Source organism: Ylistrum balloti, unplaced genomic scaffold (genome assembly GCF_031769215.1).
Source record: "Ylistrum balloti isolate Yb309-2 unplaced genomic scaffold, AGI_CSIRO_Ybal_v1 Utg370226, whole genome shotgun sequence".
NCBI classification, from domain to species: Eukaryota; Metazoa; Mollusca; class Bivalvia; order Pectinida; family Pectinidae; genus Ylistrum; species Ylistrum balloti.
The window spans coordinates 616,370-639,479 of record NW_026782188.1 but is presented as its reverse complement, the minus strand read 5'-3'; the positions used below and the strand labels follow the sequence as shown (position 1 = coordinate 639,479).

The following is a 23,110-nucleotide window of genomic DNA, read 5'->3' as shown; positions in this document are numbered from 1 at the left end:
GTAAAGTACCAGGTATATCAAAAAATATGGTCCATCCGAGAAAAACAACCAAACCGTAAAAACTTGAATTCACCCCTTTAGAAAAAGAGCACACATGGACACAGATATCCACCATTATTTTATTTTGATTTTTCTGTCATCGGAATGCCATGTCGTTCAAATCGGAGGATTTTATATATTACACGTGTACTTTTGGGTCACTGTAAGCTATCTGAAGCGTATCTATGATTTAGCAATACACATCCATCATTTCAGGTGAGCGAATTCAATGTTAAATCTGCTGTTTTTTGTTGTTTTTTTGTTTTGTTTTTGTTTTTTGTTTTTTGTTTTTTTTTTCATTATTATTATTATTTATTTTAGGAAAATACTGGTGTTTCACTGGCCTGTTTTATTTTTTTTAATAAATCTTATAGTAGGAACACACTTGAATTCATTCATGTATTTATTTGGTGGTAATTCGTCGACATAGCGTAGCTAGCGAGAATGGTTGTTAATGGGCCCTAAACTAAATGATCGAGGAGTTTATATACATGCATGTGTTGTAACTACTAGCATTTGAAACAATTATATTGGCAGTGACGTGTATAACGCATGTGATATATACGTCTCTGATTATTGCATTTATTTCTTTTCTATGCCTGGTCCTTTGAAATATAGTCTTCGTGTTTATACCAGGAATTAATCAAGAAAAGATGCCTTTAACGTCTGATAATGAAACTTATGTTGTTAGTAGCGATTTCATTGTATTATTACAGGTAAGTTACACGAAAGGGTGAATAATTGCAGAGTAGTCTCCCCTTCATTCCGATCTTCTCCGAATATCGGTGTTCGTGACGTGGCCAATGGAGTCTGCCATATTGGCCGTAGAGTCTCGGAAGTATCCGTCTACCATCTATCTCGAATCCAGTTGTAATTGAGGACATCAGCGACAAATAAGATGGGCAATCAATGCCTAAGCCTTTTAATAATAACATGCATCATAATTTGTGTCTTTAACTCGGCACTTGGAGATGAACACAACCATCAGGTAAAGCCGCCCTCCTCTGATTGTTTAGTTTGACGTCTCTGAACCGGCAAACGAGTCAAATATATCCGTCTGATATATAACTGGTATCATGTACTTTTAGTGTTATATAACACACGCTTTTGTAAAGACCTCTTCCGATAGGGATGTCGGTAACGGTTAATTAATAACTGTAATTATATCCGATTTTAGGAAGGATGCATTTATTTCACTTGACAACCAAAACAGAATTCGAATATCTGTGTATGAAAAAACAAATTAATTTACAGGCCTTGACATATTTGCACATAATTGTAACAGATTTGTGATGCAATATATGCATTTTACCGAAAGAGATTGTGCAATGATTAAACACCAGTCCTAGTTTTTTTCCGTGTGACATCGACATACCCATGCCAAGGGGAAATAATATTCATAATCCACACCTTGCTTACACCTTCAGAAATCGTCTAGGGCTACGCTGAAACCTGTCTCGTACTCTCGTCCCCTGTCATTCTGTTTGAAAAACACAACCACATGAGTTCTGGTAATCATAGTAATGGTTCTATATTTTGAAATTAGATTTCATCAAACCACAGTATGCCTGATATCGAACAATTTACTTTGAACGGAAGAAGTCAACCAAAGAAAAACATGTATATAGGTGCAAATATTAAATACTGTTTCCTTCATTCTAACCAACAGCTAGGGGTATGAACTTAGCAGCTTATATTTAAATGAAGCACATTATTTTGAGTCAATATCGCACAATATTTATCAGATAAATGAGTTTGTTTTGCAAGCAAACCAATTTATTGGCTTGTGAAATGTTAAATGCATCAAGAAGGACCAGCAAACATTAATGCAGACCTAAAAAGCGTAGTCAAGACTTGTAGGAAAGCAAAATAAGATATGTAGGCCAGTCCTAATTTCATAAACCTAAAAAAGAGACTGGTCAAGTTGATAAACGAAAATGTCCCATTACTATGTGTCAATCAATTGGAAGTATGCTCTTTGTGAACATCACAAAAAAATTTTCATCAGGTTTTGTTAACAAATTATAAAATCTATTGAAGGTAGGTTGATACAGCTCTTATATGTCCATTAGCATTGCTATTCAAAAGTCTTACCAACTGAATGTGCTGGATCTGACGATTGAATTCAAAATTTTGATGCATAAAATACGGATTACATAATTATGAGATAAACATTTATGTTTTATTTCAGTATGAAGATGGAGAAGAAATTGTGTTGTGGATGAACACTGTTGGCCCATACCACAACAGACAGGAGACTTATTCCTTCTTTTCCTTGCCATTCTGTCCTGGGCCAAAAGAAAGCATTGGTCATTACCATGAAACACTTGGCGAGGCATTACAGGGCACAGAATTGGAGTTCAGTGGTCTGGATATTGATTTCAAAGGTACATTCCACAGACCATGATTTTATTTTGTACTCGACTTTCACCATTTTGATTGCTGATTTGTAAGACACTTTATTGAAAATAATTAAAACCACGGTTGTCTTAATATGAAATGGAAATGTGTCTCTGGTAATAACTACCAGGTAGCCACTATGTACTGCGTGGCCTTTAAAGAACTTCTCTCAGCTGGATCAAACTAAGTCAGAGGTCCTTTTCAATACCAGTGGAGGCATTGAAAGTAATAATGACCTCTGTTACATTGGTGCCCATGAAGGGACTTTGGAAAAATAAACCTTGGAAACTGAAGGACAAGTTCTTAACTGGAATTTCAGAAATTGTTAATTTTTTTTAAAGTGTTAATTTCTGATTCTTTTGAAAGCAATTAATATTATTTACATGTTTTGAGTTTTTTTGTTATTTCAGGTGATATGAAGAAGACGGAGTACTGCACTGTCACTTTGACTGAGGAGAAATACCAGGCATTTGTCTATGCCGTCAAAAACCACTATTGGTATCAGATGTACATCGATGATTTGCCAATATGGGGTAAAGTATATTTACCATGGTACCAAGTTGTATGTCTAGTTTTCACATAGTTAACCATCCAGATGTATAATTCTTGTACCAAGTAACTGAGATTGTATCAAAATAGTGACTACTCAGAAAAGATCAGTTTGGTAAGATACACATTATTGTGAATCTGCCTAAAGACTGGCTGGTACTATACAAGTTTTGATGCAAAGAAATAATTAGCAGGTGCACTTCTCATTTAGTCTGTTAATGTGAAATACCATTGATTTGTAATATCTCTGTTTTCCTTTTAAGGCATCGTAGGAGAAATAGACGAAGGAGGTGACGGCTTTTATATTTGGACACACAAAAAGTTTGACTTAGGTCAAAACAACCATCAGATTGTTGATGTGAATCTAACAAGTGAATCGAAGAAAAAACTTGTGCTGAACGAGAAAATATCATTTAGCTATGAGGTAATTGTTTTTTTGTTGTAATATCGGTCTAGTGAAAAAAATAAGTTTGAAATTTTGTTTGCCCTTTTGTAAGATAAATGACAATTGCTATGAGGATTTTCATTTGAACCCTGATTTCTGATAAACAATGAATTCAGATCATTTACTGAGCAGTTTGTCATTCATCACATTCCTTCCTGAATATTGTGAAATAGATAATGAAGTATTGCTGTTCTCTTGTTAGTGTTTTCATGGTCTTCTGAGCAGTGTTCAAGTGTTATCAAATTAAACTTCAGTGGTGGAAGGTACAAACTTATTTTGAGAATGAATCAAATTAAAATTCAGTGGTGAAAGATACAAACCTATTTTTAGAATGAATCAAATTAAAATTCAGTGGTGAAAGATACAAACCTATTTTTAGAATGAATCAAATTAAAATTCAGTGGTGAAAGATACAAACCTATTTTTAGAATGAATCAAATTAAAATTCAGTGGTGAAAGATACAAACCTATTTTTAGAATGAATCAAATTAAAATTCAGTGGTGAAAGATACAAACCTATTTTTAGAATGAATCAAATTAAAATTCAGTGGTGAAAGATACAAACCTATTTTTAGAATGAATCAAATTAAAATTCAGTGGTGAAAGATACAAACCTATTTTTAGAATGAATCAAATTAAAATTCAGTGGTGAAAGATACAAACCTATTTTTAGAATGAATCAAATTAAAATTCAGTGGTGAAAGATACAAACCTATTTTTAGAATGAATCAAATTAAAATTCAGTGGTGAAAGATACAAACCTATTTTGAGAATGAAGTGGGCATAGTATGAATGATGATCAGGAAACTTTTTCCAATTTAAGTTCGGACAATAATGCTTTTGATTCCAAATTAACATTACCTAGTACTTGTGTAGATTTAGTTTTATCCTATCGTGTTATAGTTAGTTCCTGCTGAATATCAGCAGTATATTTTGGCTCGGCTTGGCTTTGTGAAATTGAAAACAAGAGACTAGTTGTAATACTTAATTTTTGAAGATATCTTTTCTTATCTGTTCATAAACATTGTAAAATGGTTTAAATATTGTAGTGATTTTGAAATGGCTTTAACTATGATGAATCATTTGAACCCTGATTTCTGACACACAATGAATTCAGATTCTTAACTGAGTAATTGCCATTTCAAGAACATTTTATACAATGATTGCTTCATGTGAACTTTTGAATGGGATGCTTTTGATGTTCTCCTCTTCTCCTGTAAGAAAGACTAGGCTTAAGATGTTATTCAACCCTTGTTTTAAAAGTATTGAGCTTTTTGATTTGAAGTTAAAGGAGATTAAATATTTAGTTTATACAAGTAGGCTAATTGTTTTAGTGTGTTATGGCATTGGGAGAATTAACATTCCTTTTGATGTGAAATGGCTATACCTACAATGATTTACCCTGATTTATGATTTTCAGTGAATTCAGATTCTCAGCTGAGGGCAGTAGTTCTAGGTCTTGTCAGAGTAAAATACAAATATGAGTAAAACAGGCCAGATACAAGTTTTTAATTTACACTTGTTTTCTTATGGATAGAGTTTGGGACTTTTTTTTAACAGTTTATGATGTAAATATTAATGTGTAGCATGAAAATTTGATAATAGGTGGACAAAATGCAATAATGATTAAACCTTTCACTTGCAAGTTTGATTCCTCTGCCATAGCAGTTATTTTGTATGTTTTGTGCTTCCATGATTTCATTTTGATAAATAACAGAAATTATTAGAAATTGCTGTAGCTATGTTATAACGGTTTGTAATCTGGTTTCTCAGTTTTTCTCCATTGCATTTTGAAACTATTCATGTGAAAACCAGTGGTACAACTCTAAAACTTCACCAATTTTAGTGTTTTTTACCCTCTTTTAGTAGTGGGGAATATTATTTCTGATAAAGTGTTAACTTGTATCCTTTATGTGTAATTCACATTCCATACACATCATAGGATCTATAAGCTTGTTGCTTTTATTATGGTTTTATAATCTAAAATTTCATTAAAAATATTTACATTTTACTTTCAGGTAAAATGGCATGATTCCAGTGTTAAATTTGTCGACAGATTCGACAAATATTTGGATCCAAACTTCTTCCAACACAGAGTAAGTTTTTTAATCCTTTTAAGCCTAAACATATTGCAGTTCGTATGGTTTTGTGATCATAACTTGAATAAAAGAAAATTGTGTTTACCAGAAATGTATGAAATAAGAGCCTTCTGTATAAATTTTCGCATAGTAGTGGCTGTTAAATGTATATTCTGTACATGTTCAGATTTTATGTTTTCATATAAAAAAAAATCGCAGAAGGATTTACTTGCGTTCTTTAAGAAATTGTATGCCTGTAATCACCATATAAACAAACATGGTATCTAATATACAGAAATTTACTGCAGATCTAGCTAGAACAATTTACAAACATTAGTCATGATTGGGCCTCTGTGTATATTTTAAAATTGATGAGAAGTAAGCCAACAAAGCAATGGAATTCAAGTAAGTACAGACTGTGGCTATGATCCTGTCTGTAACCAAGTTCCATATTCCCCGTTGTGCTATATTTTGACCAATTTCTGATTTTTGACTTGTAGTAAAAATTCTTGTACAGAGTGGGTTTTGCTTTATAGTAAATGAGTCTGTTATCACATGTTTTGTTAATAGATCCACTGGTTCAGTATCTTCAATTCCTTCATGATGGTCATCTTTTTGGTGGGCTTAGTTAGTATGATCCTGATGAGAACACTGAGAAAGGATTATGCTCGTTACAGCAAGGAAGAAGACTTGGATGACATGGTATGTTTAGATGTTTATTCCATAGACCCTTTATTGCATTAGCAATGAGTACCTAAACAACATATGATCCATATTTCCCTGACACTGTAAACAGACACAGTCCTGTACTATTGCCAGTTATATGAAGTTCTTTTGTAAGAGCATTGTCATCTGATCAGTACATTCAATTGAAACTAGAAAATGATTGTTGTACTGAAAACTACTGAAGTTCATTCCTATGGAAGCAAACATGAATATCACTTGAGCTTTTGTTAAATTAACATTTTTAGGTCATATGACCCCAAAAGTCATGACGACCTATAGCCATTGTGTTTCTTCCGTCATCGTCTGCTGTATGTAAACTTCTGACATTTTAAACTTCTTCTCAAGTTTCACCAGTGGGATGGAGCTCAGACTTGCATGAAATGATCCTGAGATGGTCCTGACTAATTGTTATTTTTCGGATATATCTGAAATCCTAGATAGTCACCATCTTGAAAAAATATTTAAAATTTCTTCTCCTGTTCCACTGGTGCCATTGAGCTTAAAATTGGTGGGAATGTCATGTCAGCCACAGGGGTCATTTTGCAACATGATTGTACAATCAAGGTTTTCCTATGCAACACCTATTTCAAACTTCTCAAGTTTTATCAGTGGAATTTAGCTCCAACATTATTGTCAAAAAATATGCAACACTTGTTGCATTTACCTACTTACAATAACTACAATCTGCCTGTTAAGGCCCATGGGCCTCTTGTTTTCCATTAATGATAGTTTCAGTCAAATGTATATTTTTTCCTGCATGAATTCCTGTATAGGGACATTAAATCTTTATTCTTTTTCAGGAGAAGGATTTAGGAGATGAGTATGGATGGAAACAAGTCCATGGAGATGTGTTTAGGCCAGCCTCTCACTCCATGTTGTTCTCAGCTCTCATTGGATCTGGCTATCACATCTCCTGTGTGGCCCTTTGTGTCATTATCTTTGCCATCCTGGGTGACCTATATACAGAGTAAGACAATTTTATGATCACACTTACCAATTTGTTTTTGTCCAACTGCCTAGACCAAACAATATAGAAATTATTCCACTCCCTTTGCATTTGTTAGACATTCTAACATATGAACAGGTACAGAGGATAAAGAGATAGAATAAAACTTTAAAGTTTCAAATTACACAATTTATCAATTTTAGGTGCATTGCTTTTTGAAACAAATTCACTTACACATAAGGTTATAGAAAGATTGTTGCTTTAACAGAATTACCTTTTCATTTCTGCTTTGTGTTCCGGCACTTGTTTTTAAGTGCTACATTGTTTCAGCAACTCAAAAACGTGTGTAAGCCATGACTGTAGATTTTTACAATATACTGTTCAAGGCAACCAGGAAATCACCATAAACAGGAACACAAATACATTATTATATCTGTAAATTACCATCACAGCAGACAAAACTTTACTGTCATTATTGAGGTATTTCTAAATGTTGATGAAAAGTATAAAACAAGCTTTGATCAGTGAAATTGTTTCTTTCATGAAACTTTTTGGTGCTTTTATTATATGATATGATATGTAAGGGAGATATTACATTTCTGGTTACACGCGAAGCATAAACAAACAATACGGAAACTTAGTTAAGATCGCATGAGATATTACATTTCTAGTCAAACACAAAGCAAACCATACACAAACAAAATGCATTCCTATATCAAATCAGGTGATGACTGGAAATAACAGTAGTACATGCACAGACATTATAAGTAATGTTAGGACCATAGGAAAGTTTTGTTTCATTCACTAAATTTTATAAATTGATCAATATTTGCACTGAAGGATTCTGAATGCCATTGGATGGTTAACTTTTAGGAAACTGGGTACAGGTCAGGTTGCAAAAGTCACATACTTGGGACAGAAATTGTACCCACAACAGCCCTAAAGAAAACCATCCAAGATGGCAATTTGTGCACCATTAAAGTTCAGCATGAAATGAATTAATTGTTTTCTGATTAAGCAGATTAAATGAAATGGGATTTTTTTTTGTATTTCAGACGAGGTTCTTTGTTAAGTACTGCCATATTTGTGTATGCTGCAACATCACCAGTCAATGGATACTTTGGAGGGAGTCTGTATGCCAGAATGGGAGGTGAGCAAGAGTTCCTTCCCCTTAACCTGAGTTAGGAAGTTGAGTAATGCAGAATTGAGCACATGCCAGTGTCTGTTTACTAATCTGATGCGCATTTGCTTGTGAATTATTATGTAAATTATTCCATCCTTCATTAATGATTTTGATTAACTACAGTGGAAAAAAGGTTTTTTTTCAAGAGGTAGACGAATCAGTAAGTGTTGTTTGATTGGATTTTGGAAGATTTCTAATCCTTTTATGATACTTGATAAAAACAGTGTAAAAGAAGCAAAATGAGGCTTCTGTCTTGAGCTTGTTGGTGTCATATGCAACTCTGAAAATTGCTAGTTTCAACAATTTGGACATCAAATCAAATTAAAAGGGTTTTTCTATGTGTTTGATAAGAAAAAGCTTTTGTGCATTTACAACAAGGATGACTGGAAGTTGTTTGCAAACATTTTGAACTATTGGATTTGTTGTATTATAAATGATGTAGTAATAAGATCTTTATGGGTCTTTTCCAAGCAGATCACTTTCAGTGCCTTTGTGTACCAAAGCGGTCTATTGACTCGGTGATTGGTTCATCAATTTTCTGCTTTGAACAGTTTACAAACTCATCTTTTACAATGCATCAATATTTCAACATCTCTGTACCTGTCTATGGCATTCACAAATTAAAATTAAATTATTTGGTTACAGGTAAAATATGGATCAAGCAGATGTTGGCAAGTGCTTTCATGATGCCAACCCTTGTCTGTGGAACAGCTTTCTTTATCAACTTTATCGCAATATACTACCATGCATCCAGAGCTATTCCATTTGGTACCATGGTAAGAAAACAACCAATGATTTGTTCATTAATGTGTAATGATTTAGTCACTTTGAAGGTATGAAAATCAGAAAAGATTTCCATCTACTTTCAACTTGGTTGGCCCAAAGGGCCAAGAGTTTTTATGACAAATGCACTATCCTTCATCAGTCTGTCAATTTGTCCTGCAGATCACTTGTCAAAAAGTACTGAGCAGATTTCAATCGAATTTGGGCAGAAGCATTTATATTAGAAGGGGACTCAATTTTGCATTAACAGTGCATTGGACTGCCCTAAAAAGGAAAATCCTTCTGTAGGTATAATTGGATTTGTCCAAATTTGAACTGAAGCATCATTATAGTTGAAAGTAATTCAATTTCATTGCCAGATTATCTTCACTCTAGTCACCATATCTGTTTATCAGGTGGCTGTGACCTGCATTTGCATCTTTGTGATACTACCATTGACCTTGGTGGGAACAGTGTTGGGGAGGAATCTGGCAGGCCAGCCCAACTACCCCTGTCGTATCAACGCTGTCCCACGGCCAATACCAGAGAAGAAGTGGTATGTAAATAAAGCTCATTAAAGGCATGTCTTTGTCATAACATGGAAATCAATCAATACAACATAGCCTTTACCCACTTTTACTTTACAGTAAAAACTTCTTTCCAAACCTTTTGTGTTTTAGGTTTATGGAACCTGCTGTGATAACCGTGCTTGGGGGAATTCTGCCATTTGGCTCTATATTCATCGAGATGTAAGTAATAAATGATACCTCTCTAATCAGCGTGTTTCAGCTTTTGCCTTTTATATATAAGTGTATGTTTGTAAATGTATACTATAATCAGTTGCTGAAACTTTAAATCCATTTTATGTGTAGTAGTGTCTGTTATAAATTTCTGGGACCAAAACACTGATTTTAAATTGTCTTTCTACACAGTCTTTATTATCCGAGTGTCCTTAGATTTATCACAGTCCTGTTGTAATCATGTATTCATTTTTATCAGATTTGCATGCCATTCACAGAGGCCAGAAATATTTGTTAACTGTAAGTTAAACTTTTTGTCTTTACAGGTACTTCATCTTCACATCTTTCTGGGCATACAAAATATACTACGTCTATGGTTTCATGTTGTTGGTGTTTCTTATTCTGACTGTTGTAACAGTCTGTGTTACAATTGTTTGTACTTACTTTTTACTGAATGCAGAGGACTATCGCTGGTAAGTTATGCTCTCTATTCTGTAAAAGCTTCGTGGAAAAGCTTTTTGTAAAATCAGAAAAAAATACATACTGCTGAAGATAAAATCTCCGAGGTACACTGCAGCAGTTTTGGACATAATGGTCGTTATACATCAAAAAATACAAATCATACAAATATGTTACTCAAAAAACTGTCCAAATTATAATTGTTTAGTTTTCAATACTAAGGCCTTTCCTTTTGTTTCAAGGCAATGGACAAGCTTCCTTGCTGCAGCATCAACATCAGGATATGTTTATCTGTACTCGTTTTATTACTTTTTCTTCAAAACTAAGTAAGTATGTCTCTTGGCTTTAAACATAGATAAGCTTTTTATTAATCAATAATTTCCTGTTTTACGATGTGAACTTTATCCCCCTTTTTTTGGCTGTTGAATGCAGCATATGTGTAGAATGTTGACTTAATTGAAATTTATTCAATTTGAAAGTAATTATGGCAAAAATTTGAATGAATTTGATAAAAATAATAATCTTTTGTGCAATTATATACATCAGATTCCTCCTAAACTCCTGTTTGGGAAAGTGTGAAATGGGGAAGTGTCATTTAAGTTTTTCTGGTAAGATAAATGCAATTGATGAATTTAGCTCAATGATGAACTGCTGGATAATTTTTTTTTTATAAATACTTGTACTCCTTTGCAGTAATCTTCATTATTTCACTTGTATTATATTAATAACTTTTGTGAACTTTTATTGCAGAATGTATGGCTTGTTTCAAACAACATTTTACTTTGGATACATGGCCCTATTTAGTTTAGCTCTTGGAGTTATGTGTGGTAAGTTGTTATCGACTTTCAATTTGTTCAAGTTATCATATGTCTTCTCTGTACTGTACTTAAATCTCCAGATTGCTTAGCATGGATACATAAAATGCAGTGCCAGAGTATTCTCTCTAATTCAAAGCAAGGTCCATTATTCTCAAGATCTTCATTAATTACCCTGAACTTTGGAGATTGGTTAACATGGCTATGGAAAATGCTGTTCCAGAATCTGTTCTCTATTTTGAAGCATGTAACACATTGCAACAGTCGACTGCAATACCTCTATATTAATTGTATTTTATTATTTCAGGTACTTTTGGGTATATTGGAACTAGCTTCTTTGTGAGGAAAATCTACTCAACTGTGAAAATAGACTAATGTCACTTTCTTGTTAGAAGGTATCTGGCTTAATATACGATGTGGGTCATTTGACCTTGTCAACAGCTGATGTGATACGGTGTGTGACCGACAAGAATGCATGATGTAGGTGGCTGTGAATAATGAGGATCTGACCAACTGTTATGTATTATTGTGTTAAAGAGTGGATGAGTGGAGAACATGACTATTTCACAGTTTTTACATTGAAAAGTGATATGTAATGATGCAAGTAATTTCATTTGGTAAATCCAACCGTGTTCTGTAATGGTAAATCGACAGGTGGTAATTTTTACATGTGCTGTTGGTTATCTGGTATGTGATTGCCAGAACATGGATTTGATGACTGTCAATTTTTTAGAAGACAGAATGAACGGATGTCTGGGGAAATAGGATTTTTTTAGATTTAAAAAACAAAAGAAAGGAAATACAGAACCAAGCTAGGAAAAAATTAGATCTGACTTCCTTCAAAATTCTATAATTACCATGAAATTACATCAGTTGTACATGCAGGTGCGACAATAAAAATGCTTTATATTTTACAAAGATTGTGTTTGGAAGTTGATGTATTGAGAATGCTGTGTTGTTATTTTGAACTTTATGGAAGACTGCTTTTTAAGTGTTTTACTATGACAATATCATCACAGAAAAATTGGTATTGAACTCGTTACCAAAATGATTAGAGACCATGAGCGATAGACATATTTAACATATTAATTTATACCTGTAAGATTTTAGCTGTATGTTGGTTTTAATTGTAACCAGCCTTATGTAGTTACTAACATTCAAGAATACCTTGTGATGATGGAAGTGTAAGACATATGTACATTCATTATTGGAGTGCTTGTTACACGATACTGTTGTTGTGAAATGTTAAATTATTTCTTCAAAGTTTATGTCAGGAGTATGAAGTTTCTGTATTTGCTTGGTGAGAGAATGTAGATATATTCCAGAATTATGAATGATAATTGAATATGTACCAGTGACTATAACATTTCCAGTGTGTTCTGTATTGTTTTTGGGGAATACTTACATTAAAGTATGGGAGACATAACTTTAAAAGTTATTATAGTACGCTGTACATATTGCGAGTTAGCAGTCACAGAAGATGCCATTTTATTGCATTTTATTAATTTGTCATAGGAGCCGGGTAGCCTATATGTTGACCCTATATCTACTGATAGTGATACACCGGCTACGTTAGAGGTATCATCGTCACAACTTCAGTCAAGATGGCAATACTTATAACTGTAAAGTACATGGCTCTGAGGATTCTTAAATAGTTTGTATTTCATGTGGGGGTCATTTCTTCTCATTGGTTCATGATTTCATTGATGTCATTGATTTCCAGTTTCCTATCTATATAGTGGTAGAATTAATTTGTACATATGTAAGATAAAAACCAAGAATGTGGAATAAAACACCACGAAAACAAGACAATCTTATTTTGTTTGTGTGCTTGACGTGTAGCCTTGTTGTCAGGTATGAAGTACCATTTGCTACAGATGATATAGGAATTACATCATCGGCAAATAGATATTGATCTTGGTAATTTTTACACACCGAAAATGTTGTAAATTGATTCTTCGAAATGACATTGTATTTAAATGCAAGCATCAGAAAAATATAAGAAATTGGGAGTATTCTGTTTATCAATAAAGAATTAAAACACCTGCAGATTCACGTACCTTATTCTTGGTGTTTCCGCTTCCAATATCTGAAGTCTCGGATAAGCTTTTTTAATGCATTTCTGTATCGTAGTACTATCTTATTTGTACCAGGGTGTAGTCTTTAAAGATCTAGAAAATGGATCATTCCTGAATCCAAGTGAATAACGAATTCAGAAATCGATCTGGTAGTGCAATACATTGAATTTAACTTGATCATACAGCAGTTTCGTCCTTCCAGTTCTAGTCAATGATGTTTAGCCAGAATTGCTGAATTCTTAAAAGCAGATGAGGAAAATACAAACTAGTCGAAATAATTGTCATAAACATGTCGTGAAAAGATGCTTTCAAAATCGAGACTTTTCACCAAGTGCACTTTGAAATGTATCGATTCTGTTTTTCAAGTGCAGTGGAAATATGTAACTTTAAAACAGTACCTTTCAACATAAAAGGATTTGTTCATAATATGAAAAGACAATGACTTGCACTACATCATTTATATATTTCGTCCTACGATGTCTCGCAACTATACTCGTTGTCATTGGCGCGGGAAACAATATCATCGATAATGTTAGAAGAACGTGAAGTATATGTGTATATCCTAAACCGTGCAACTATTCGAATGGATTCTAAAGTGGCATGCAGGTTACGGCAAATTTCGGGGACTGAAAGTCCACCAACAGTGTCTATCACTTTAAATCTTGATGTTTATACAAAAGATTTGCAAGTGAATAACACATTTTGACCGCTGATCTCAGAACTGGGTTTCGTATTTATTCGTCTAAGATCTTCATTGCTTCTAAGGCATTTCATTGGTTTTATGTAAGTTTCGCCCTAATTTCTTAACAAGTAAACGGTGTTGTCACCAACCTAGTTTAAGGAATTTGTAAAGGTGGGCTAGCCTGACCGAAACTGCAAATCGCGGCAACAATCAACCAACATGTACGTCCTTTGCTATATCTGTTGTCCCGGAAACAAGTCCGCTCCTCCGAAAGACCCAAGTCACTCTTTTTATCTTGGTAATGGAAACGTCCTTTCCAGTAATTACATTTTTGTATCGTTATTGGCTCTAAATAACTCTCCTCGAAGGCGGAAACTGGAAAATCGCTGTATTTAGTGTCAAATTCTTTGTCACGTAACACTAACGTAATCTACTTTAAAACTGTCTGCATGAACAGGAAATCTAGAACAAAGGCCATAAATACGATATATCTCCATTGCATACAACAGCTTCAAGTTATTCTTCTCCAAAAAATGATACTTATCTATATAATAACAATGCTGTCGGGTTTAAGGTAGCTGGTAGGAATAGCTAGAAAATGGTTCAAAGACCACAGAAATTGACGTTAATATCATCTTCCTTAGGAAAGAATGATAACATAGGTCGGGAAAAGTCGATCGACTTCAAGAAACCTACAGACCAGACCAAGAATCCGTGGCTCCAACTGCGTTTTCCCATTTAAGCACCATTTTCCACAGCGGAGAAACAAGGCAATCACTAATCGAACATGGTTATATCCTACCGAAAAAAAATCTTTAAAAATCTGAAACCAGAATCAATGCAAAACTCTGCCACACATGAACACACAAAAGTCGTGTAAGGAAAATATAGTAGATATCCTCAGCAATTATTCTGCTCATGGAAATTGATCATTTAAATATGAAGACTGATTACTGAAATGAAGGAAACTGACAAAAGGATATTACAGAAGGATTAAGATTATGAAAACGGTCTTAAAGAGAGTTTTACCAAGTAGTCGGTCACGGTTCTCTTGCTGTGCCATAAGTCCCCCATTAACAATAAGTCACCGAACCAAACATAGGACTAAGAGCGAATTTGTATTTCTGTTGCCAGTATGTCGTCTTGAAGGGTATATTAAAAACAACGAAGACAAAATATTGCCATGACAACAGACTTTTAGTCCCAGAGGTTTGCCGTAATCCGCAGGCTACATGTTTAACTCATTTACATGTACTGGACGCTATTTTAAATTTATCAGATATATCTAATTACGAAAGCTGTTGAATTATGGCGCAAGTGCGCCTCCCAATCTAGTGATACCAGATAGTTCTCTCTGGAAGCTTTTACCACATTTGAAATGCATCTGTCATACGAGTTGTAATGCTTTGACGACAGATTTATGATGGCCTCATCTAATATATATCTCGTCTACATTTTTGTGGGTGCATGTTAGGAACCGTGGGAAAACGCAGTAATTGGTTGGAGGATTGGACAATCTGATATACAGTCTATGGAAGCAAGAATCTGTGCCTGAAGCGCGGAAGTGTTTTAAAACGCTTATTCCAAAGTCCCCAGAGATGTCCATGAATATGATTCACATTCACTAAAATTGGATTATCCTAGATTTTATTGATAATCTTATATATTTCAATACTTTTTCTAAAATACACTTTCCGACAAGGAACCACAAAGCATGGCATTATGCACTACACAAATATGATATATATATATATATATATATATATATATATATATATATATACCGGTATAACAATTTGTGACGTCACTCAATTATGTACCGCTACCTGGTACAATGAAATCGTTAGTGCAAATGTAATGCCTCCTTTTGTCAATTATAAATCAAATTTCCTTGTATCTTCTCAACTTCAGCATTATATATACTTTAGGGATAAAGTAACGCAGGATGACATTATTTGCCACCTTTTCCCCCTTTTTATGAAAGGGGCGGATAGGTGGGTGATACTAGTTGCCTCAGTGGTAACTTGAGATGTACCGGCTGCCAGGTATTATGACCGGACCTGATTTTGTAGCAAGATCATCTCTCGTTCATGCCGAGTGGGTAGCAGGTTTGGAGTTGGTAGATCCAGTGTCGTTCCATACTGAGGCGTTGCTGGTCACCCAAAGTCTTGCAGTGGTCAATGGGTACCACCTGCATGTCATGACACGAAGGACTTGGCATGTTGAAATGTCATGCTACAGGCAGATTTGATAGAACATCGGTGATTGTTGAACCCGAGATTAATTAGTGTTTTTTGGTCTCCCTCACATACTACAAATGACACTTAGTCTACGTAATCAAGTATATTGCTTAAATTACATTGGCCGATGTGCAGGATACCGACTGGAGGATGTGGTAGATCTGACTGTTGACCTCACATTTGAATGAATTGGTGCTGCGAGTATTCGGTCAAAGCTTGCACTTCATAAAAATAAGGGAACCTTGTATCTTAAAAATGACATTTATTTTTCAAAATAATTTACAATATTTAAAAAATTAAATGAATATGAAATAGTAATAAGCTAAAGGTAAATTTCATGAAATTCAAATCCATATAATGTTAATAATACAACATGTATACTCGGAGACCTTCATAGGACAACCCCTATATAGGTCTCTCATACACTGTTCATATAATGTTATTTCGCAAACATGTTATATGTATAATGTCGAAACAGATGTGTACCTGTAATGTTGACACAAGCAACACGTAGATATATGTTATGTTGTCACGAACATAGCACTACACATTATAAACATAAAAGTTGACTCATTAAGACTTCATATGCAATGTAGATCGTTAAACACGTTATATGTAATGTTAAAATTAGATTGTTACGTGAGCACGAGGTACTAGTACAGTTTTAATCTGTCCTTGTAATGTAAATAAGGCTAATGATATAGGATGTAATTGGTGATATGCCTTATCTTGCATCCAAATTGACATGTAACATTAGCAATTCAACAAGCAAAACACACTAATAAATAATATCGAAAACTTACTGATAACAGGTGCCTGGTACGACACGTAACTGATATTTACTCTCATACTTAAAACATATGTTGTATAACGACATGTAATACGACATTGATGTGACGCCAAGAAGTCGGCAATACAGCGGCCTTCCAGTTGATCGGGAAAAGGCCGAAGGTCCGATTATAAAATGAGGAAAAAACTCAAAGCTGGGAGAAATTAATCCCTCAGAGGCACTACATTTTGTAAATATTCGTGAATACCAGTTCTACCAGCTTGTGCCCCTGCCTTGAGTATCCCAATCATTCATACCAATGTACAAAAAAGAGTATTATAGCGAGCTTAGAGTGTTATGACGAGCTTTGTTCCCATTGTCTATAACCACACTATCATATCAATGAAAAGCAGTGAGGTTACACAATTTTTATGTATACTCTCGTGGACCATAACTAATGTGTATCTCGTTGATGGTATATATAATTTTGTCGAAATCATATCATAGCAAGTTACAATAGTGTTCATGGAAATACATGGTAATATCCATCAAAAATGTCAAATTAACGCATTCTGACACCATAGTATAAATAATTAAAGATAACTAGCCTGACTGTAGAAAGTAAATTCTGACCTCTATATCTAACATGGTACAATACTTAGTTTATATGAATATGTTTAAGAAAATGTAAAAAAAAAATGTAATGATACTAATTTAATGTGCTATCCTTACACTCTATATATATATATATATATATATATATATATAAAACACAACCATGTCTGAGTTACTAATGTGGAATATGTACAACCCAAAACAACAACACATTCAACAATACCCAATTTTGATTATTGCATTTCCTTTCCATTTCTCCCTACAACACGCAAAATATACAAAAATGTGACTTCTTCTGCTCGAGTTACACCGAGGTAGAGAAGTGAAATAGTCTTGGTGCTGAGCTAACACAGAGCCCTCGATCTCTCCCTTCATTTTGAACACTTTCACCCACAGTTTCCCATATCATGCTTATTGCTTTGGACCCTGCTCACAAAATAACCTGTATAAAACTTTCATATTCAGGTAACACGTGTACAGGACAGTCTGAACCTGTAAAACATCAGCAGACAGACTAATGGAAGGTAGAGGTTGTGGGTGTCCCTTGTCTAAAACCTGCTGTGGACTGGCTCGGATCAGTTGGAATTCTAGCGAATCCATGGATAGAAAGGCAGGCTGGTCCAGACTATCGGAGATTTGGGAGCTGCTTTAGCCCTCCTAGTCCCTCCTGTTCCGGACTGGTCTGGAGGTATATTCCAGAGAATCCCTTCCAGTTAATTGTGTCATCAGATTTGAAGCGAATCAAGAGATATTCACCTGAAGATATTATTTCAGATGGCACCTGCAACAAAAAGGTTTCACACATAAATAAAAGGATGCCTGGCATCAGATCTCCGTAGTACACGAGTGGTTTTACACCTTTGTACAATGATTGATTTTAACATCAATTAATTGTAGTTGAATACTTACATATCATATTGTCTTTTCTACAGATGTGTGTGTGTGTGTGTGTGTGTATCTGTTATTTACTGTTTATAATAACTTTAGTTCACACTGAACTAACCTTGCTTCCACAGTATCTGTCGACCAAGGGATCGGTGTCATGCATTCCATCATAGATCTCCACGTTGTCGTACCTAGAATAATCACAGTCTTATTAGCCTGACAAAATTTAACTCAAAACGGTTCAAAGACAACAGTTTACTTCAGTTAGTTTAAACATATTTATTGACAAAAGAACATGTCAAAGAGTGACCTTGTAGACCTTCTTCCTTGGCAGAGATTTCTTGCATCTTTGTCAAATTGTCAGCGAAATGTTTTCAATAACTTTCATCACTTGGAAAGACGGTAAAAACGTATTTATCTATGTACATTGTACATACTTATTCAGAGTCCCGGGTGATATCCGATATAAATAACTCACCCGCATTCACTTTCATCTTCTATTTCAAACGTGACAAAGTAGAACTTGATACGCTTGTTGCTTTTGGCCTCTATAACCCACTCGCACTCCATCTTGTTATCGTAGTTCTGGTCGCCATACTTTGAGTGCGAGTACAGCCTCTGTTGACCGTCTTTAGCTGTCAGGTGCCCTCCGCATTCTTTACAAACAAAAGAAGAGACTTTCCTCTTATCTTCATGAAAACACATATAATAAAGCTTTGTGTAAATGTCTTTAAATAACCTAAATTTGGTCAGAACAAACGTTACCTGTGTGAGCTAAGATTAGAGAATTGTTTAAAAATGACGTGAGGTGAGCATTACAGACCAGAATAAAAGTTACCTGAGTCAGAGTACCAGGTAAACACGAAGGAAGTTTATATTAACTATAGACCTGTATAGAGCCTCCAACATCTATAACGTACCCGTCTTGTGATTGGCGTGGAATCCCTTACGTTGTACAGACGCATCCGAGTAGAAGACCATATACATTACATTACTGTTGGAGCTGATGGGACGAGGGATACTGCTGCCACAGAATCTACCTAGACTTCGAGCGTTGGAGTCTTTGCCGTCAAATATCTCAATATGGTCGTATGTACATTCTTGATGTGGTTCCAATTCAAAGTGCTGGAACACAAGTTTGATCCTGTGTCCTTCCGTGGTCGTGAATTGCCACACACAGTCTTTCCGGCTTGGGTAGTAGTCCGGCCAGTTGGGACTGCTGATCTCGCCTTGAGGATCACTAATGGTGTGTTGACACCCACCTGGTTCAAGTATCGAAATGGACAACAAAATGAATTCCGAATATGTATCACCTTAACAACAATCCATTGATTCAACTGAATCTATATTCTAAATTCTTTTCCTGGAATGCTATCATTATTATTTGATATCTTAAATTTTGATTGATGTGTCTGTGTACTTGTTTAAGTTGTATGGAGAGGGCTTTCATAGGCTCTGCCTATTGCCCAATTCCATTTGTTACAAACATCAAGACAATAAAATATTCTGAAATGAAATACATTTGATATGCTGTTGCATGAGTTAACAAACACCAAAACCGATTAAAACGACTCAGATGACGTCATTGGCCTTAAAACTATGAAACAACAGAAACTGTGAACGGTAGATTTAACATATGGCTGCTGTAGACCTTACCTTCCTTACAGTCGTGATTGTTTTCATGCAGGGTAAATCCATTGTGACATGCGCACTCATAACTCCCAACTGTATTCTTACAGATGTGTTGACACCCTCCATTGTTTACAGCACATTCGTCCATGTCTGCAAATCACAATACTTTCTGATGTGACCAATGAATATATTCAAACAATATCGTTCGCGGATGTCAGACCACGAATCATAGCTAGATCACCAAACAACTCACTGGAATTACTGTCCTTCACTGCTTAGATATGCTTGGCAGATAGTCCAATGTATCTAGCATGGAATTATTGTACTTAGCCTGGTTCCCGAGACAGTAGGTTTATAATTATACTATAGCATCTTGTCATTTCTTTCATCACAAAACCAACAAACCACAGCAAGTGATACACCTACTCTCACCTTTAGAGACCTGACTCTACATTTATACATTTATAATAATGGTGACCATTGTTTTACTTTAAACAAAAAAGCAAAAGCCTGTAAAATTTTGTGATTTATGTGATAGTGTTCGATTGACTAAGGAATGAAGGGATTTATCAGAAGCTCTTTTTATTACAGAAACTTGGAGAATAAAAGAATTTTGTTGGTCTGTTCGACTTCATACATTTTATAAATATGAAACAGAAAACATTCGGAGCCAAGGGACTTAAAAGGTATTCCGTTTTATCACATTATACCAACAAATACAACTTTTTCAAGATGTTAACTCTATTGCACGGTAAGAGATCAATGTATGCATTCCTAACCAATGACCGATTTAACCGAATTTTCATCTCACCAGTAAAGAAGACAGCTTGGAATCCTGTTTTCTGCACCGAGTTATCGGAGTTGAACTCGATTCGGAGTGTGTTGCTCTCAGAGGTGATTGGCATAGGAAGATTGGAGCCACAGAAGATGCCGTGTACCACCGCTTCTGTTCCTACACCGCTGCTCACCCTCACCGAGTCATACTCACAATCTTGCTGTCACATAAACACACAATTCAATTATTCCTGGTATCCATACTTATCATCTATTGTATATAGCTTATTTCGTACTATCCACGGGGACAATACCAAACGCAAAAAATGACATACATAATTAGCACCATCATCTTACTTTTCTCTCAAATTAAGCTTTACTTGACCTTTTGAGAGCTGGAAAAGGCTGGTAGGCTTGTTTTATCATTTCAAATTTCATATAGACTCCAAACAATAGCGGATATTGAATCCAACTCACATTGTTGCCCTCCATGTCGAAATGTGTGAAGTTGAGAGTGATTCTGTACTGGTCCGGGGCTACGATCTCCCACACACACATCTTGTTGGGCGGATACAAGTCCGGAAACGACGGACTCTGAATGGTACCATTGGCTAGGTCAATGTAGCCTCCACAAGCATCTGATAAACATAGTTTTTATTAATCATGATTGGCTAGGTCAATGTAGCCTCCACAAGCATCTGATAAACATAGTTTTTATTAATCATGATTGGCTAGGTCAATGTAGCCTCCACAAGCATCTGATCAACAGAGTTTTTATTAATCATGATTGGCTAGGTCAATGTAGCCTCCACAAGCATCTGATAAACATAGTTTTTATTAATCATGATTGGCTAGGTCAATGTAGCCTCCACAAGCATCTGATAAACATAGTTTTTATTAATCATGATTGACACAATTATCAATACATTCATCAATGTTTGTAATGTGACTATATGCACAATATGAATATATCAAATATATTAAAGAACAGGATGGGCTAACACATTACTATTATATGTAAACCTGTAGTTATGGTTATTTTCCTTCTATTTTATTGACATTAGCAACACGCAGAAAATGTTCAGAGATACATGTGATTATGAAAGCATAAAAAGAAATTGTCTCACTCCCTTCTTTACCTTCACATTTCTTGCCGTCTGAGTGAAGTTCATATCCAATTTTACATTCACACTTAAAGTTGCCAAGGGTGTTGACACAGATATGGTCACAGCCATGATAGTCTGTAGCACATTCATCATACTCTGTAATGTAAATAAGTCACCCATTACAATGTACTATAAATAGGTCACTAATCACTCTCTAATATAAATAGGTCACTTATCAGATTGTAATATAGATAGGTCACTCACCATTCTGTAATATAAATATGTCACTTATCACTCTCTGTAATATAAATAGGTCAATTATACTCTATTATATAAAGAGGTCAAGCACAATGCTATTAAATAAAACAGCCACGTGACGGTCCAGCTGATCTTGCACAAAATCTAAGATTGTTCCAGAAATGATGACCTACCCTTTACGAACGAAGCGGCAAAACCAGCTTTTTGTACAGAGCCGTCAGACACAAACTTCACGTATAACTTGTTTCCTGTAGATTTGATATCTTCCGGGATTTTATATCCACAGAATCTGCCAATTAGGGGTGAATTATCTTCATGTCCATCCCGTATCTCCAGATAGTCATAAACGCAGTTGTCATGGTTTTCAATCTGTGTAAAGAACACAATAAAGTTAAAATTATAACGCTTCGATCAAAAAAAACCTGGGAACCTTAAGAGCAATACGTTTAATGAGTTAAAACGACCACCAAACGTCAGTTTGGTTGCAAAATCAAGCAGAATGGTTAATACATTGATGTTGGCACGGACATCTAAATTTCTAGCTTGTTTATGCTGTCAAATAGATTGACGTAACTGTTGTACTTGTTGCCTGTGTAGATAATTACCCTGTACAGCCCCGTTCTGTGTAACACAATTACCTGTAGAGCAGGTGTGGTCTGTGAGAGGATCACAGGCTTTTTAAATATGCTGTTAATACATCTGCCTGCCTCTCTAATAGTAAAATAATTAAATACCAGATAATATTTGGAACACAGCCAGCTTAGCGTTGCTTCCGAAATATTGATGAAAGCATAGCGGAACTGATCTCAGTCACTAATGGCGAAAAAACTTATTTGTTTTGAATATCAGTCTGGATTTTAGAGGACCTATGAATTTATCGAATCCGTCATTACCGCGTGTAAATTTCGTTATGGATAGCCAAATCTTCG

The 23,110-nt window shown here is 35.0% G+C and overlaps 2 protein-coding genes across 2 annotated transcripts in view; one reads left to right on the top strand and one right to left on the bottom strand.

Moving 5' to 3' along the window:
• The first annotated feature begins 842 nt into the window (after positions 1–842).
• On the top strand, positions 843–13,191 carry LOC132551948 (transmembrane 9 superfamily member 3-like). Its single transcript, XM_060216091.1, has 15 exons — positions 843–1,027; positions 2,231–2,426; positions 2,850–2,972; positions 3,252–3,412; positions 5,452–5,529; positions 6,082–6,213; positions 7,038–7,204; positions 8,239–8,333; positions 9,012–9,142; positions 9,545–9,684; positions 9,809–9,877; positions 10,195–10,341; positions 10,570–10,653; positions 11,078–11,154; positions 11,450–13,191. The coding sequence occupies exons 1-15, from the start codon at positions 938–940 to the stop codon at positions 11,515–11,517; spliced, it is 1,758 nt and encodes a 585-aa protein (XP_060072074.1). The 5' UTR covers positions 843–937; the 3' UTR covers positions 11,518–13,191.
• Positions 13,192–16,391: 3,200 nt separating this feature from the next.
• Positions 16,392–23,110, bottom strand: part of LOC132551937 (tolloid-like protein 1) — a 57,018-nt gene continuing 50,299 nt past the window's right edge. Inside the window, exons 10-18 of the mRNA XM_060216078.1 lie at positions 22,355–22,550; positions 21,957–22,079; positions 21,295–21,455; positions 20,855–21,038; positions 20,068–20,193; positions 19,332–19,673; positions 18,890–19,067; positions 18,530–18,602; positions 16,392–18,307 (exon numbers count right to left, since the gene is read on the bottom strand). Coding sequence (XP_060072061.1) covers positions 18,152–18,307; positions 18,530–18,602; positions 18,890–19,067; positions 19,332–19,673; positions 20,068–20,193; positions 20,855–21,038; positions 21,295–21,455; positions 21,957–22,079; positions 22,355–22,550 — 1,539 coding nt within the window. The 3' untranslated portion in view covers positions 16,392–18,151. The remainder of the gene's footprint in view (positions 18,308–18,529; positions 18,603–18,889; positions 19,068–19,331; positions 19,674–20,067; positions 20,194–20,854; positions 21,039–21,294; positions 21,456–21,956; positions 22,080–22,354; positions 22,551–23,110) is intronic.